At 36.2% G+C, this 18121-nt stretch overlaps 1 protein-coding gene across 3 annotated transcripts in view; it reads right to left on the bottom strand.

Annotated features, from left to right (window-relative positions):
* LOC106620876 (Nutrient Amino Acid Transporter 1) overlaps window positions 1-18121 on the bottom strand; it is a 72351-nt gene that overhangs the window by 25750 nt on the left and 28480 nt on the right. For all 3 annotated transcript variants that reach the window (XR_011396759.1, XM_036362145.2, XM_014239526.3), the window contains exons 2-5: window positions 3336-3543; window positions 3183-3272; window positions 2874-3108; window positions 2467-2737 (exon numbers count right to left, since the gene is read on the bottom strand). Coding sequence is in view for 2 of the 3 variants with exons in the window: in XM_036362145.2 (XP_036218038.1) it covers window positions 2467-2737; window positions 2874-3108; window positions 3183-3272; window positions 3336-3543 (804 nt within the window). In the remaining variant the exon portion in view is untranslated. The remainder of the gene's footprint in view (window positions 1-2466; window positions 2738-2873; window positions 3109-3182; window positions 3273-3335; window positions 3544-18121) is intronic.

Below are 18121 nucleotides of genomic sequence, written 5' to 3'. Positions count from 1 at the left end.
GCACCTACTCCGACAGGGATAAAATGGTTGAAATCGGATTAAAGAAGCCAGTGCAAAAATTTGACAATGGGCGCGGCACTACCTCCTTTTGGTGAAAACCCATATCTCAGGACTGCTCGACCACTTTCAACCAACTTCGGTACATACCATTACCGCAATTCCTACATCACGAAAATTGGTGAAATCGGACTGCAACCGCACTTGCATCCCATATAAAACAGATTTAAAGTTCCATCTGATTCTTTCCTTTTACTGTATACAAATCAAGTATCGATTAATATATTTAGGCAATTCACAAGCTTCGTCTTATGTCTTATGTCGTATTTCAATAGCTTAAAAAATACGACACTTGTGAGCACCCCTTAACTGTTGTACAAGTATGTCATATTATGTAATATTTATACACTTCACCAGCCGGTTATGAAAACTTAATAATACAAAACTGCCACGGGAAAGTGACAAAAATAAAATTAAAGCTTCTTTCTATTGAAACAGCGGCATTTTGGTTCACATTGCAACCACAGAAAAAACAAAATATTTTTATATTTTACTTTTCTTTAACTTAATTTAGCTGAATATCGTGGCTTCCTTCCAAATTATTAAAGAAATTGATGAAATGTATTTTTATTATTTCTTAATTTTAGACACTTAAACGTCAACAATAAAAAAAAGTAAGCAGATACAGCCGATAGAATAGCACACTCAAAAATCATACTTCGCCGTGTTGTATTCAGCTTATCACTTAAGTTAATGAGATACCAAATATGATTGCAATCCTTTCAGGCTTCGAATAATAAGTTTTGAATTCTAACGCAACATGTTTATACTCTCTGAACATGTTGAAAAAGAGAGTATAATTGTTTTGTTCACTTAATGCAGATAGGCGGAATCAGTATATTGCCACGCCCACAAAGTGCTGTTAATCGAAATAATAAAGTGACATAACTAACCTCTTAATTAAGATATAAAACTGTAATTTGATACAGGAGATCATAGTAGCGAGGGACACCTATGGGCTGAGCATTTTTTAAAGTGGGCGTGGCATCGACTCGTAAATGTTGTAATGTACATACTTTCCACATCGCTGAAGCTAAATCAACCAAACTTGTTGAGAACCCTTTTTTTAGTCTTTCTTTATACACTGTGAAAATAGATATAGTAGCGAGGGACACCTATGGGCATTTTTTAAAGTAGGCGTGGCATCACCTCGTGAATGGTTTAATGTACATACTTTCCAAATCGCTGAAGCTAAATCAACCAAACTTGCTGAGAAGCCTTTTTAGTATTTCTTCATACACTGTGAAAATAGGTAAAAACAGATAATAACTACGCCCACTCCCCATGTAACGTAATGTTATCAACATAATCGAGGGGGTCGGGGTTGTCAACTGTTTTCTCCTTTGTAAATTAAGGCTACAAAAATCTGGTAAGTAAGAATCATCATTCTGTTTGCTTTTAACATATCGCATCTGTTCAGTAATTGTTTCGTTTTTTTGTATGTTACAATACAATATTTAAGTATTTAAATAAGGCAAAGCTCTAAGTTATTTTTGGATAATTGACGTTCACGCCTAAACCTAACTCAAAAGTCCTATATAAATTCAAAAATTTCTGAAGTATATGAATAGTCGGTTGAATGGGAGATATGTGATATAGTTTTCAGGTCTGGCCGATGCCGGCAAATGATCAATAGAATATCAAAATTCACACATACATATATCAAATATTATTTAGATATCTCAAAAACTGATGACTACATGTTATAATCACTAAAGCTAAATTTTGCCAATCGTTGGCTCGAAACCGGTTTTAGACCCATAGCTTCTTGGGCAAAGTTGTTCGGAATGATCCGTAGAATATTTTCCGCATATGCGATTTTTCCATTTTTTGGCTCCCTGTAAATCGGCCCGGTCATATACATACACATAGCCAATAAAGTCTGCGTTCACCCGACACATTTTTTTAAGTGAAGTAAAAACACAATGTAAATAGGTAATTCAGTTCAAGTTTTCTGCATGTATTTCTTCTTTATATTCTTAAGTTCAAAATGCAAAAACAAAAATGTATATTCCTATTTTCATTTTAGTGATAACGTGATTTTAGTGTAAGAACAAGTAAACATAGTAACCATTAAGTCTGCGTTCAGCTTTAGAATTAGTTACAAAAATATTAAAAATGATAAAGAAAAATTAAATTGATAGCCGCGTTGTTTTAAAACCTCACTCAATCGATTTGACATTGATCTTACCAACTTATCTGTTTCCTCAGCTGTAATCTGGAACCATTCTTCTTTAATAATGTAATATAATCGTATGTATATGTACGTGTATAGTATATATTACAATAAATGCATCTATAATTCAAATTAATGGCACACCCTTTCAAGGCTTTAATTTTTTTTTTCAACGTAATAATTCCTATTGGGTGATTTTTATTAAACTTTTTTATAAATGTGATTGATAATACCTTTGGATTAAGTAGTTCATGCCAATTAGGTTCCAAGAAAAACATTATTCCTTTTGCCGCTCCCTCCAGAGTAACTGCCCGCACTAGTAATGCGGCGAGTATTGCGTAAGGAAATAAAGCCAAAAAATAAGCCGCTTTGCCGGAACTCTTTACGCCTCTCATGATGACCAAGAAAATTACAACCCAGGACACAAAAAGTGTTAAAGTTAATTTCCAATCTGGCATTCCTAGCCCATCCGCAATGTTTTCCTTTTGTTTTATAACTTCTTTTCTGTTGTTGTAAGGAAATATAATAAATAATAAATATATACTCTATGTAATGATATATAATATTTTGTTGATTAATTAGTATATTATAAAACGATATACTTGTACATAGTAATTGAGGCGCTTGTTTTAAAACTTACAAAAAGTAAAGTTCAGAACTGCTTTGTAGTTGCATTGACGGGTTTTCAATATTGCTTTCTCTCACACCTCCAATTGGATTAGAATTAACACAATTGTCACCCCATTCGGTTCTACAATATGTCCACGGAAGTACAGACTGACAAGAAACTACCAGGTAGTATAATGTCAATGCCAGAAGAGATGAATAGTAAGTGATAATGCAAATTGTAGCGAACGCTTGACCATACCCTATGCCTACAAATAAAACAATATAATTATATAAAATCCGTTTAAAAATTATCATTAATGAAGTGCAAATAACTACATACCTAAGAAAGAGGGGCAAATGCTCCAAATCTTCACCGAACCTTTACTTGAGAACTGACCTAAAATCATTTCGAGATAATACATTGGCTTTCCTTAAATGAAATTAAATATAACATGTTAGCAGTTATTTTATTATATATTATATAGAAGCTTACCTATTATGAAGAGAACGATAATATATGGTATAAGAAAGGCTCCTCCACCATTTTCATAAGCTGTAAAAGGAAATCGCCATACATTCCCAAGTCCAACAGACATAGAAATGCATGACATGAGAAATTCTAACCCGTTTGACCAGTTGGGACGTTCAGTTGTATCTTTTCCTTGGAACAGTTTACTTTCTTTATCATTTTTTCTGGACAGCTATAAATAAATTAATTTTAATTTTAATATATGTATATATAGATTTAGTAAGGTGACCTAATGGTAACTAAAACTAATCGAGATATATCTAGGCTTATATATATATGTATATAAATGATCAGGATGATGAGACGAGTTGAAATCCAAGTGACTGGTACTGGTGATAATCGAACCACTGCCACGCCCACAAAACGCCATTAACCGAACACCCATAAAATGCCATAACTGTATATATATACCTATATTATTTATATTATATATACCTATAATATAAATAAAATTCCAAAATTGATTGTAATCCATTTCCGATTTCGTCAAATAACGAATGTTGAATTGTTTCGCAAAATTTTTAATCTCAACTTTTCCTAACACCTGAAGTTATTTCCTCGGCTTTAATTCTTGCAAGTTGCATGAGTATAATATATTCGGTTTTACCCAAACTCAGCTCTTTTTTACTTGTTTTCTTTCGCTTTTAAAAGAAAAATCTTAAAATCCCAATAGCTTTTTATAATAGTTTTATTCACCTAACGGTTTTTTATATCACCTTAAACTAATTGAGATAGATATAGAGTTATGTATATATAAATGATCAGAATATTATGTACCGAATTTGGTTGAAATCGGTTGAGCAGATCCCAAGATATGGGTTTTCACCTAAAAATGGGCGGTGCCACCTTCACCGTCTAATTTTGAAGTCGGTTCCTTTAAAGTCATCTCATACTATCCCAGAGCTAAAACTTATTATCTCTGGCGTGTTTGGTGCTTGATTTATAGCCCTGTTAGTAGTTTTTAACAGTACCGTTATATGGGGAGTGGGCCAATTTTACCCAATTTCACACTGTCGATAGAGGTGCTAAAAACATCTGTTCTCAGTGAATTTTGTTATTATAGCTTTAGCGGTCTAGGAGATATGCACACTAAATCTGTTAGAGAGCGGGACCACTCCCACTTTTTTAAAAAGTATTTAAACTGCAGTTGTTCGTTTCTAATGTGATCCTGTATGCCAAATAACAGTCTAGTATCTTATTGTAGAGCTTAGTTATGGCAATTAATTTGTTTTTGATTAATTGCGTTTTGTGGGTCCGTCTTACGGTACCAAGAAACATGTATACCAAGGTATCTAAATTTTTACTCAAGTTACAGCTTGCACAGACGGACGTACAGACAGTCACCCAGATTTCAACTCTTCATCCTGATCATTTACGTATATATAACCCTATATCTAACTCGATTAGTTTTGGGTGATACAAACAACCGTTAGGTGAACAAAATTATTATACTCTGTAGCAACAGGTTGCTAGAGTATAAAAATGTTGCAAAATTCATTATTCGATGAAATTGTAAATAGATTACAATAAAATTTTGTACTTATTTTAAGTCCCGTTATATGGTAAGAAACTAAATTTAATATAATGAGTTGATGGGAAAACATCAAGGTTTGGACCAATCTCTAAACCAATTTCAGTCATATTCCCACACAATTTTTAAGTATCACACATTTTGTCATGTATGAGATCATATTTACAAGTAATTTTATAATATTGTATATATAACACTCGCCAGAAAAAGTCTGCGTACATAATAATATCTTATGAACTTTTATGTATTAAATTTTAGAGCATAATCATATTAAGTGCCTTACTACTAGTCTATAGCATAATCCCATAGCATTTAAAGCAATGAAAATCTGACACCATAGTTTTATAGACACATTTAGAAAACATAGTAATTTTGCAGCGTACAAGTTGTAAAATGGGAATTCGCTACGTAACAACCAAATGTAAAAGTTTCGGAAAGGTATAGTATAGCTATAGTTTACTTGCTTTCGTAAAAGTAGCAATTTTAAAAGATTATTGTTCTACTCAGTTTGTTATTAAATTTAGAATATCGAATCTCACCTAGAAGAAAAGAAAAAAGCCCTTCTGAAAGGGTAATAATGTTTAAACTTTTCGAAAAACATACCCTGAAATCGGTCGAGGTTTTGGGAGAAAACTTTCTTCAATACAAAGAGTAATAAAAAAAAACTACAAACATATCGGCGTTTCTGTATCTCGACGCGTCCAGGGCGGCCAAAAATACTAGCACAGCGTGAAACTCGTAACGTTTTGCAAAGTGTGAAACAAAACCGTCGCCACAGGGTTTTATGGTCAAGTCGCACAGAAGAACTCATTCATATCGCTAGTTAATAGGTAAGTGCATAATCTTGGCGTCAAAGAGCACCTAAATAGGCCGCGGGAGTTTTGGCAGAAAGTTATTTTTTCGGATGAGATCATATTTTGCGTCTTTTGAATCAAGGGGGGTATGATTTTATGGCGAAAAACGGACACGGCACTCGATAAGGAAATCTTGATGCATTTTGTAAAGAGCGTCATCAGATTTTAAACCCAAATAGTGCAATGAGATTCACTGGTACGTAAAATCCGCCAACGCACAATTACCTCAAAGGATATGCTCAAGGATGCGCTGCACGAGGAATGGGCTCACATCGCTTCGACAAAAACCTCTAAACTTGCATATTCCATGCCAAAACTCTTAGCGGAAGTTTTAATAACTTTATTCGACTCATAAACTTTGTACGCAGACTCTTTCCAATGGATTTTCTATTCGTCCGTATGTTTTGTTTTGTTTATAAGTTACTGTCTTCTATTTAATCACTTTTAGTTTCATACAACTACATATTTAATGTCGTTTTAGGAATATTAAATATATTGGTTTTTATAGCAAGTTGTTTCCAACAAGTTATTTTTGTTGATACCTTGTACACAGACTGTTGTTATGTTATGTTATGGTAGGTATATGAGATATACATAGGTATAGTATTGGCCCGATTTTATCCATTTTTGGCAATACAGATGGCATATACTACTAACAGAATAAAATGCTCCCTGAGTATGTTGGTGACGGTATGTGAGGTATTTTAGTGAAACTCAGGGAGTATTTAAACGTAGCGACGTTACGGATTTCAATGGAGCAGGAATACATGCGAGGCACAAGAAACGTTTGTCTACTAAGTACGTTTTTAATTAAATCTTTCAAAATATATATTTTTTATTTTTTTCATGGGTGACGTTGGGTCTCCATTAGAACCCACCGATAGGCGGCAGAAGGATCTTCAGAAAGTATTATTGTGGAAAGAACAAATGGTGTTTTAAAAAATAGATGGAGGTGTGTACTGGGAGCTAGAGAGATGCAATTATTTCTTACACTGAAAATATTTTAATTTATTTCGACATATCTTTTTAATTGAGCTCAGACTCAAAAGAGTCTAAAACAACACATTCTCTAAAAGTACAAAAATGGTTTCGGACGAAAAAAATCCATGCACACCAGAAACAGAAGCTACACGCTCCAAGCAAGGTGCTACAAAACAAAAAAGAGGTAAAGACATTTCTTACACAAAATTAATTTCGGAAAGTGACAGGTTAATAAGATTGAATAAATCTATACACAATTCAACACTAACACTCGATTCCATATAAAACAAACGCAAGTGACTTGGTAAATCAATAATTTTAGTTTATTCCGAAACGAAATTAAATATATATAATATAATAATTGATGGAATCGAACGTCGTGGGGGTCGTCTTGAATTGATGCGGTAGCGCGCAGGAACTGGTGTCCGAACGAATTATTTTAGCGAAGGTATGTGTGGCGCTCAGGCCCGTAGACGATAAGCGAAAGATGATGTGAAAGCGATGATCCCGTCCCTTTTGTTAGATGTACAGGTGCCGTGTTATGGTGTGTTTTCATCGAGTGGTGAGAACCTGTGATTGTTCTCTGGTGTGGTGTGTTGCATTAGGGTGTGTCAGTTTTTCCCGAGTAGAGTGGTGCACTTGAAGGAGGGAGTTTAAACTCATTTAAACAAAGATACTACACATTATTTGCATCTTCACCGATTCAGGACAGTTCTGAATCGGTATTAGAAATCAAATAGACAATCTTGACAATTTTTGGTCACGTCTCCAAGCTGCATATGACGCAATCATAGAATCTGACAACTCAGACTACTGGAAAATTTCAAATCCTCGGTCTACAGTTTGAAGAAACTAAATAAATGATTTTTGATCAACTAAAACTAATTAAAGCAATTGCACCTACTCGACATCAGCGAGTAGAGCTGCCACAAGTACAAAGTCAAGAGGCAAGTTCAGGCATCCATCTCAAGGTCCCACATGTGACACAGAAATATTTCACGGTGGTTATGAACAATGGCCGTCCTTTGGAATTAGCAGAAAAATCATTACTTCTATGGGAGCTATCGCTCTCATCACGAAGAAAATGCCCCACGTGGCAACAAATGAAAGATTTCCTAACTACCCAGTCCGATATCGCAGAAAGGGTATACAAAAAAATAGTCAGTACGAAAAGCGTTCAACATGACCTAAATAGAAGCTTCCACATACCCCGAGCTAGTAGCACTAACAATTTAAATAGAGGCTTTTCAAAAAATCAATCGTTCACATCCGAAAAGTACAAACAAACGTCATGCGAACTATGTACAGGGGAGCATAAGCTCAAATCTTGCGAGAGATTAAAAAAATTTAATATTAACGACCGAAACAATTTTGTAAGAACAAAAAGACTTTGTACAAACTGCCTGTCACATGCGCGTACACTTAAAAACTCAAACGCTACACAGCGAAAATCAAAGTAGAGTACTACTACCCACAGCAGTCGTCTCCATCGAACACCAAGGAGAACTGGTTAAGCTGAAACTCAAACGATACACAGCGAAAATCAAAGTAGAGTACTACTACCCACTGCAGTCGTCTCCATCGAACACCAAAGAGAACTGTTTAAACTGAGGGCCTTAATAGACCGATAATCGCAACGATCATTTATAGCGTCTAGGGCACAAAATAGGCCATAACTGCCTACAAAACTAGCTATTTCTGAAATCACGGGAATGGGCGGAAGAGTAGTCCAAAACTCAAATAAAATCTGCGCCATTACCCCAAGCGGATAAGTGCATTCAAGCAGAAGCTATTGTCTCACCGGAACTAACAAATATGCTTCCAAGATATCACATAAATAGCAAGCATTGGCAAAAGGTTTCACCCCTAAAGCTAGCAGATCCCAACTGCAATACTTCCGCTCAAATAGATCTTCTATTAGGCAGCGATCCCATACCACAGATAATACTCAAGACAAATCAAGTTGAGAAAATCTCAAACGAACACCTCAATTCACAATTAAAAAAATTTTGGAAGTTCGAAGAACTCCGCCCTATTTCAATTACAACCCCAGAAAATCAGTATTATTAAGACTTTTACAAACCAACAACTACTAGATCCGATAAGACTAAAACAACAATTTCCTAACACGCTCGCCTTAGGTCACTCTGCAATACAGCAGTTTTTATTTAGCGGACCAGATTTAATTGTACTTATTTTAAATTGGCGTATATTCAAATACGCCATCAATGGAGACGTCGAAAAAATGTAAAGACAAATAGTCGTCCATAAAGACGATCAAGATTTTCAGCGAGTTATTTTCCGAAAATATACCAATAATGCACTAAGCGACTACAAATTAAAAACAGTGACCTTCGGCGTTAACTGTTCCAAGTAGTACCAAGTCAAAATTTCCTCGGCAACCCAGGTATTAAAAACGCAAACGTATGTAGACGATATTCTGTCACAGTCTTTCAAAAACATACGAGTCACTAGCACGATCGCTCATGCGCAATATAATTTCTTAGAAAACCGAAATAATCGACTCCTTTCACACAACAGTGGAGGATACCGACATCCGATTTTCATCTTTCCCCGAGTCCTCAGTAGTAGTTGTTTATAGAGCAACTCAAAACCAAAATCACGGAATCAACAAGCCGCGATATATCACTATTGACAAGATAAGTCCCCTTTTAGTTCTTAACCCATTCCTTGACACGAAAGGTCTCCTTCGTGTGAATGGGCGGCTTGCCAATTCAAGCCTAACGTATAACGAACGCCATCCCATAATTGTACCAGAGAAGTCTCGATTTGCCCCATTACTCATCAATTATATCCACTTACTAATGCTTCATGCTGAACATCGCCTCATGCAACATATGGTCCGCCAGGAATTTTATATTCCCTGACTTAAGCCCAAAAAAAAAACAAGTCTTGTGGAAAATCTACACCATGCATAAGCAAAAGATGCGAGCACAGATTATGGCAGCACTTCCCCCGGAACGTAAATGGTAAAACCTTTATCGGCGCTAAAAGAGCCAACGAAAAACAGTTTGTGGACTTTATTCAACAAGTCTCACCTGAGATTGTACAAAAGTTTGCGCCTCAAGGCATTAACTGGCAGTTTATCCCTTCAAGCGCTCCTCATATGAGTGGTTTATGAGAATCAGCTGTAAAAAGCTTCAAATCCCATTTTAAAAAGTATCTGGAAATTACAAATTCTACTATGAAGAATTCACTATTATTAATTCGAATTGAAGCCGTTCTTAATTTACGGCCTCTCACAATCCGCTCACAAGATTTCACAGCCTTAACTCTAGGGCACTTTCTCAAAGGAACACCAAGTCTGGCCATACCTGAGCCAGGCGTGAAATCGCTATCCTTATTAAATCGCTGGGATAGAGTTAAAGTTCTCCATCACGATTTCAGCCGCCGATGGAAAGAAGAGTACATAAAGGATCTCCATAAAAGTTACCATTGGAAGACTCCTGAACAAGCGCCAAAACTTGAAGATTGTGTTATCATACATGATGATTGTCTACCCCCTACCGAATGGCGGCTTGGTCACATAGAAAAGCTACATTACGGATCCGACGGTCATATACGAGTCGTTGATCTCCGTACCCAAAGCGGAACGCTGACCAGATTACTCGTGAAGCTGTGCTTTCTACCAACCGCAGTTAATAACGACAAAGCAAATCATAAACGATAAACCGATAGTAGTCCCGATAACGTAATTAATAACCGTTTCAATAAACCGACAAAAAAAACGAAAAGACTATAACTCGTAAACTCGACAACAATCCGTATATACTATAAATGATAAGTATGTATATGTATATAATGTAATCCGCCGCTCCTCGAAGTGGAACGCGACCATCACGAACACCAAACATGAAACCGCAGCGCGTCCGGTGCATCATGTGCCGCCGCCCTCACCGACTACAGCATTGCAACATTTTTAGGGGCATGCAACCGATGCAACGCCAGCAGATTGCCCAAGGTCATGGGCATTGTCTCAATTGTTTGACAGCGGCACATAATACGCAAGAGTGCACGTCAATCTGGGCCAAATATACGGCAGGCTGCATCATAAGTTGCTCCATCGCGAACTGAGACGCGACATCGATTGGCTGCCTCCTCTGTGCAGCCGCCCTCTAAGCAGACTACCACCAACAACTCGGGCGATACGACACCGACAACCAACAGCCCCGCCTAAGAAGTCAGCGAAACTAAGCATCGATGATGCGCCGCAATATCGCCGCTCCACAGCACTGACCAACCTTGTAGAAATGCTGCAACAGCTGCAACGGCTCCTAGGCTAAACCAGAAAATGATAATAAATAGAGAAGGCGCATATATTAGCTGTCATAAAATGTAAATTATTAAAAGGAAACATCGAAAATACGCAAATTCGAATTAAATTACACCACGACAAAAAGAAACCTTCCCCTCATGATAATCGAACTCAACAAACTACACCACTCTAAAAATGAACCAAACAAATTTTCACCACCTTATAAACGGCAAATGTACATACATATGTATGTATGCGCAGATATTTTGGGCATGCGTATTAAAAAATTTGAATAAGGAAAACATTAAATTAAATTAAAATAAATTTAATAAAAAAGGTTTATAAAAATTAAAAAAGGAATAAAACAACATCTGTGATAGATTTTCAACTCAGTCAATATATTTGATGTAAAAATTATGAACTTCAAAAATCAATTGTTTTAATATTTTACAAAATAACAAAAAAGGGTTTAAATAGTTGCTGCATATGTTTAACGGATATATGTATAATAATATTTAATCTTAATAAATGTTTGGTATTTTAATTTAAATTCCCAAAAATTATTATTTTGTCCGATCTGGCTAGAATGGAAAATGATATAAAAACCCTTTCCTTCTTTCCTTAGTGGCACCATTGTCAAATGTTCTAAAAAATGTGGACTTTTACAGCGCTCTCTGGTTTCAAAGAGTCCCATTATGTCAAGATTGTCGATTGAAAGAAGTTTTGCCAACTCCGCGACGATTCGCACAATTCGGTGTCAATATGTATGCGAGCTCATATGTATGCATGTATATATATATGTTTGTGGACAAAGTTTTCAACTGGTTTTTTTTAATAACACAATGTCCGCGCGAACTCGCCGTTATTTCGTGGGCTTGCCACCATACACAAAGGCGTTTCAACAGCGGACTGTAGTATATTATTATGTTGCTTAATTTGTATTGAGAAATATTGATATCTTAGGGCTTATTCATGTGATATTATAATATTTACGTAAAATATAAATGCGCATGCATTCAAACTTATTTAAATATTTTTAAAACAAGTCGAAATAATAAAAATATATATCTGAAATAACTACATACAGTGCACCCTCTGACTCCTCCTTTCTTGCGATCGTTCAACTTGCTTCGTTCTAGCTGTTCGCACAAAAAGCAAAACGTGAAGTCTTTGTTTGTGCGGGGCAAGGAGTAGTAAGCATCAGCAAACGTGTACTTAAGAATGTATGTGTGATTAAAATTTCTATAAATACGCATCAATTAAGGATTATTCTATAAGCCTAAACATATAAACATATTTTCTTAAAATATAATATTTTAATTATCTCAGAAAGTAAAATATGTTAATAAAGGAATTGAATTGAAATCAGCTAAAATGTCAAATAATAAAATAAAAAAAAATAAAAATTAAGATTTATGATTTGTAGGAGTCGTACGTAAGCGTTTGTAATCGGAATGGCTTAACTCCTTTAGGCTTTCGACCTGAGCCACCGCAAAAGTAAAACCGCGGCCGCTTAGCCACTGCTTTATTGTTATCTTTTGCCTATTAGATATTGCTTTTGCAACGCACAGAAGTGTATTGAAGAATTTATCTATTAATTACTTATTTTCTGGTAAATTCTGAGGCTTTAATCATCTTATATAATTCGAAGATTTTTTTTTTAATTTCAAAAATTATGATTTTTGGGTATCATATGAAAATGTAAAGCAGCACGCGCATAATTCATTTAAGATTTTAACATTTGCGTCTTCTCTATTTATTAACATTCTCTGGCTAAACATTCGCCTAGGGGGCCGGGATGGCTAAATGAGCTATAAGCTATAAGCCGAAAACACCACATACCAAGCCATACAACTCCACACTTTCCACCGAGGGATGGTACACACCACACACGATCTCACCACTCTCTCTGCCCAATCAACAAAAAGTATCGACGACTGGATACGGACTCTCTTTTTTCGATCGACCGCCGTCGAAAGTGAATCAATGAAAGTTCTGCGCAACCCCGGAAACCTGCACCGTTTTTTTGAAATAATTTTATTATTTCAAGTTACATTTAATTGTGTAAAACGATTCTGTCTAAGATATTAAAATTGCGAATTTGAAAACCCTTTTCGTCATTATACTTTATTCTTTTATTCGGGAGCAAGTTTAAGTGAAAGTGGTGAGTGTTTTTGTGCAAATTAGTAATAAACTAAATAAGTAGAGAATCAGGGACGATTAATCTTAATAAGGGGTGAGTTATCAATAGCGTTCACACAGTAGCTTTACCCTTATTATAAACAAATCTGTGTATTTGCACTTAGCAGTCATACAACCTCATTATTAAAATCTCAGTAAGCATCTTTGCTTATTTAAGTAACTGATATGCTTTTCCCTTCAGCTCAGACCACCTACAAAATGTAAACAATAGTAAATATAAAACCAATTACTGAATAAGCATTTTTTTAAACGAAAGTTTCAACGCGCTCGACGGTCCAATTGACAGGCTGTCCCAGCATAGGCATGAACTTAGTTGTGCGGTCGTAAGAGGGCGGACATCACCTCTCTTCGCGTTGGTGACACTATGTTATCACGCCTTTAGCCTGGTCAGGTCTAAACGGTCCCCAGGTTTTGATGGTTTGAACGGAGATGTGCAAAAGCTTGTGGAAGTTCATTCCTGAATACTTAGAGGCCATTTATGATAAGTGCGTGTGGGAGGGTTGCTACGGTTGTTCCTCTTCTGAAGTCCCCTGATAAGATCAAGAGCGATCCTGGTTCTTTTCGGGGCATCAACCTCCTTCCAGTACTTGGAAAAGTGCTGGAAAGAGATATGGTGGAACGGCTTCAGGAGCTAACGAGGGGTATGTGGTCGGATAGACAGTATGGGTTCAGGAAAGGACGCAGTGTAGAGGATGCGTGGTTCTACGTTCGGTGCTGTATGTCCTTGGCATATTTGTTGACTTCAGGGGGGCATTTGATTACCTAAGCTGGGATCGAATTGTGCAACGGCTGGAGTAGCTTGGCTGCCCGAAATTACTCCTTGGCGAAGTTACTTTTCGGACAGCAAAGCCTCTCTAGGTGGAATGAACGGGAATGTGGAGATCGGAGTAGTCCAGGGATCCATCTGCGGTCCATATATTTGGAACCTCATGATGGACTCTCTGCTTGGACAGCTCGAGCCCCTCTGTAAATGTTGTGCTTTTGCGGACGACCTTCTCCTTCTGGTCGAAGATCGATCGCGATTAGAGTTAGAGCGGGCGGGAGGACAATTTTTAGAAATTGTAAATAGTTGGGATTTAGGTGTGGGTGTTGACAAATCGATGGACAAAACGGTGACAATGCTGGTTAAGGGCAGATTGTCGCCGGTTCGTCCACCGATTGTCCGGGTGAATGCATCAGGTATGTGACGCAAGTCAAGGCGCAAGGCAAAGTGCGACGCATTTTGAGGAGCGATTGGTGCTTGGATGCCGTGCTGTTCGCACCATATACCGTGGTCTATTTGTGGCTTGTGCCACTTATGGAGGCGCAATATGGTGGAAATCAGCGATGACGGTCTCTGGTCGCCGAAAACTCCTCTTGGTGCAACGTTGCATGATGCTTGCATGTTTGCCTGTATGTCGCACCGTTTCAACGGATGCGATGCAGGTTTCATTAGGTGCACCCCCTCTTGACCTGATTGTTGTACAGCGGGCTGTTGCATTCAGGTTAAGAAGGGGTTACGTGTGTCATTGCTGCGGGATAATTGGATTTCCGATGATGATGTGGAGAGGGAGGGATATCTAGGGAGCAAGAGGCTTCTAGATGATAGGGTTAGAAGTAGGTGGCAAGACCGTTGGGACAATAGTCCTAACGGTCGGGTGACTTATGAGTACATCCAGGACGTTAGGTTTGTTGAGGGTAACCCAGATTTCAGATTTTGTCTGAGTCTGGGTTTTTTAACGGGGTATGGGCCTCGGAATGCATTTTTGCATCAGAGGCACCTTTCTGATAGGTCGGGGTGTTTGTGTGGGGCGCAATGTGAGACTGGGTTCACTTGATCGAGGAGTGTCAGATGTACTCGGACATTAGGGATCTCGGGGGTATAGGGATTAGCTGGACTGATGGATGATTAGATGTTAGCGGTGTGATCTCCACTAGTCGGAATGCCGAACAGTTAGGGTCGTTTGCGGTTGCAAATGTGCAGTTGCATTGCAACCGGGTGCCGGACCCAAAGTACGGCAGCGGTTTTAGATAGACCCCACCATGGTGTGTCCATTCCACACTACCAATCGGTACTGAAAAATGCCTGGCATTTTCAGGGCGCTGATCAACGCATTGTATTGATACGCTGTGCTTTTGAGCACCGTGAGATAAGGCCGTCGTCGGCAGGTACTCACGTTAAACACACCGGACGTTGTTCCCCAAAATCCAATGATACATGGTTCACATATTCAAGCAAATTTGTAAGAGTCGATTTCCCTTCACGAAATCCATGCTGAAAAATTTAGGTATAACTGATACTTTTGCGATACCTCTATAGTTTTCAATGTTGGACCTAAATCCCCTTTTATGCAAAGGAATTATAAATGACTGTTTCCATATTGAAGGAAATATACCGTGTTTAAGAGAGGAATTAAATATCCTGGTCAAAGGCAAGTAAATATATTTGGCACTAGTTTTTAGGAAGCAGGAGGGTATCATGGCCCAGACATACTACATAACTAAAATAAAGTATTAACTTATTTAAATTTAGTAGAACGTCTTCTTCAGAAATAATTAGAGCGTTAATTAAAGTATTCAGACACAGCACGTGCTGATAAGAAAAAGTTTAAGGAGAATTATTACAATATTTTGACTTGAAAAATTTTGTAAACATTTTGGATACATAACGTAGACATATATTATTGTTAAATGATAGATTTGTATTTCATCGCGGACGGAAATTTGGAAATCCTGTGTTTGGAGTTAACGAAATCATAAAACGAGTTCGGATTACTTACAATATTCTTGTTTACCTTTTTCAAGTAATTATTATAACATTTTAGGTTTAGGGCAAAATATTGTCGATGCAATACAGAATATTTAGAATAGTCGACAAGTGAATCGGTTTTTTTAAATGTTTAAAGGCTCAAGTTTTTCTTTTTTTCAATTTATATAACTTTTCGAAAACCACGGACTTATACTTTTACTTTTATTAACAATTACTCTTGTGGCCTTCGCCTTTCCATTTTATAATTTTTTACTACATAAACTTTTACTTTCTTTCAATTGACGACAGAATTGAACTATGTATGTATGTATATTGTATGCAAATGCGTCGTGCAAACAATTAATACATTTAAGCCAAACAAACATATATGCATAAGTATGTATATGTGTACCTATATTTAAAAACAATTAAGAAAGAGTTAAGTTGGAACGGAACCGAACAAGAGATACCTTATTATGAGAATATTAAATACTTATTAGGTGTCTTCGATTCCAAATTTCTCATTGCTCACAAATCCCTTGCTAAAAATGTAACATACGAAAGCCATAACAAAATGAGCAAGTTTAATTCGATCGAAAGGGTAAACGGATATACCAGTAAATGGTATAACTGCTATTTTCAGTAAGCTTATTTTAGAGCAGTTTTTTCATATAATAAATTACGCTGCAATATACGTTGTATAGGTGAGATCGCTGATACCTTCCTTATGCATTAGGCTTATGAGTTGTAATATGTAAATGTGTTATTTTCCGTTGGGTACTTATCCTTCCAATTCAATGGCTTAATATTTCGGGTAGTCTCGACTTACTCGACTAAAGTACGAAGATTTTTTATAGATTTTAAAAACTTAAGTAATACAACAAAATATAATTGATTACTGAATTTTTGTTTATATATTTAACTCATTTATGTATATTGCATTTCCACAAATTTGTCACATGTAGAGCTATGCCACAGAATTATCTTATAAATTATAGCTTTAAAGTTTTTGGAAAGTAAAAATAAACACCTAGTATCAAAAGATACGAAATAGGAAAGTTTCATTTGAAACTAGAAATTGATTAAGTCCAACAGTTTTACTAATCGATTTGACTTCTTCAGTTCTAGAGTTAGATTTAAGAAAAAAGGCCCCGTTTGTTGTAAAATGTGCAAAGTCAATTAAAACATAGTTGTGCTATGAACATAGGTCAGAGTAGGTGTTTTTTTTTTTTGTGGTATACCGTAAAATGGTATTATGTTGGGGTATCTAAGCTAAGATTAGTTCGAAGTGTTACAAACGACTTTTAACTAATAAAACCGTTATACTCTGCGCAACATGTTGCGTTTGTATACAAATTATCCATTTTAATGAGTACTCATATGTGTATACATATTCTTATATAAATTTTTCAAGTCACGAGTAAAAACAAGAATATATATACTATATAAATACGTAAAAATTCTGACAGGTATTGTGAATACTGGTTTTTATTAATAACTCAACCTAAAAGCTTGAATCTTAAATTTAGAATTATGTGAACCTGCTGAAACTATTTTATAAAATGTGGTGGCAAATATTAAGCTTTGTAAAGAAAAATTTCGCACTGTTAAAACATGAAGTAAATTTAACTATTGTGTAGCTAGAATATTTATGTAGGTAGGTCAAACATGGGTTGTATGTACATATAAGCATAACAATCAGATGTTGTACAGAATAACTATTTAATACGCCTCACTTAGTTAAGGTGTTACACATATTTTTTAAAACCTTTTTATACACTCGTAACATGTTTTTCCCCTAACAGTTGTTTGTTACATTGAAAAATAATTGAGACAGATATAGAATTATAATCATATATGTACACACATATCTATAAATTATCAGGATGACGAGACGTGTTGAATTTCGGGTGAGTATTTATCCGTTCGTCCATCCGCCCATGTAAGCTTTAACTTGAGTAAAAATTAATACATATATATTGATTGCACTTTGTACATAGGTAGAATTGGATCACTACCTCGCCAAAAAAAAAACATACAATATAAAATGCCATCACTAAGCCCCAAATTAAGATATAAAAATGTAATTAAGTACAGAAAATTACAGTACTGCGGGGCATTATTGGTTTTAAGTTTTTTAAAGTGTGGGAGATTGTTGAACAGTTTCAAAGTAATATT

Source organism: Bactrocera oleae, chromosome 5 (genome assembly GCF_042242935.1).
Source record: "Bactrocera oleae isolate idBacOlea1 chromosome 5, idBacOlea1, whole genome shotgun sequence".
Classification (NCBI taxonomy): Eukaryota; Metazoa; Arthropoda; class Insecta; order Diptera; family Tephritidae; genus Bactrocera; species Bactrocera oleae.
The sequence above is the reverse complement of the archived record's forward strand: the minus strand, read 5'-3'. Positions and strand labels throughout refer to the sequence as shown.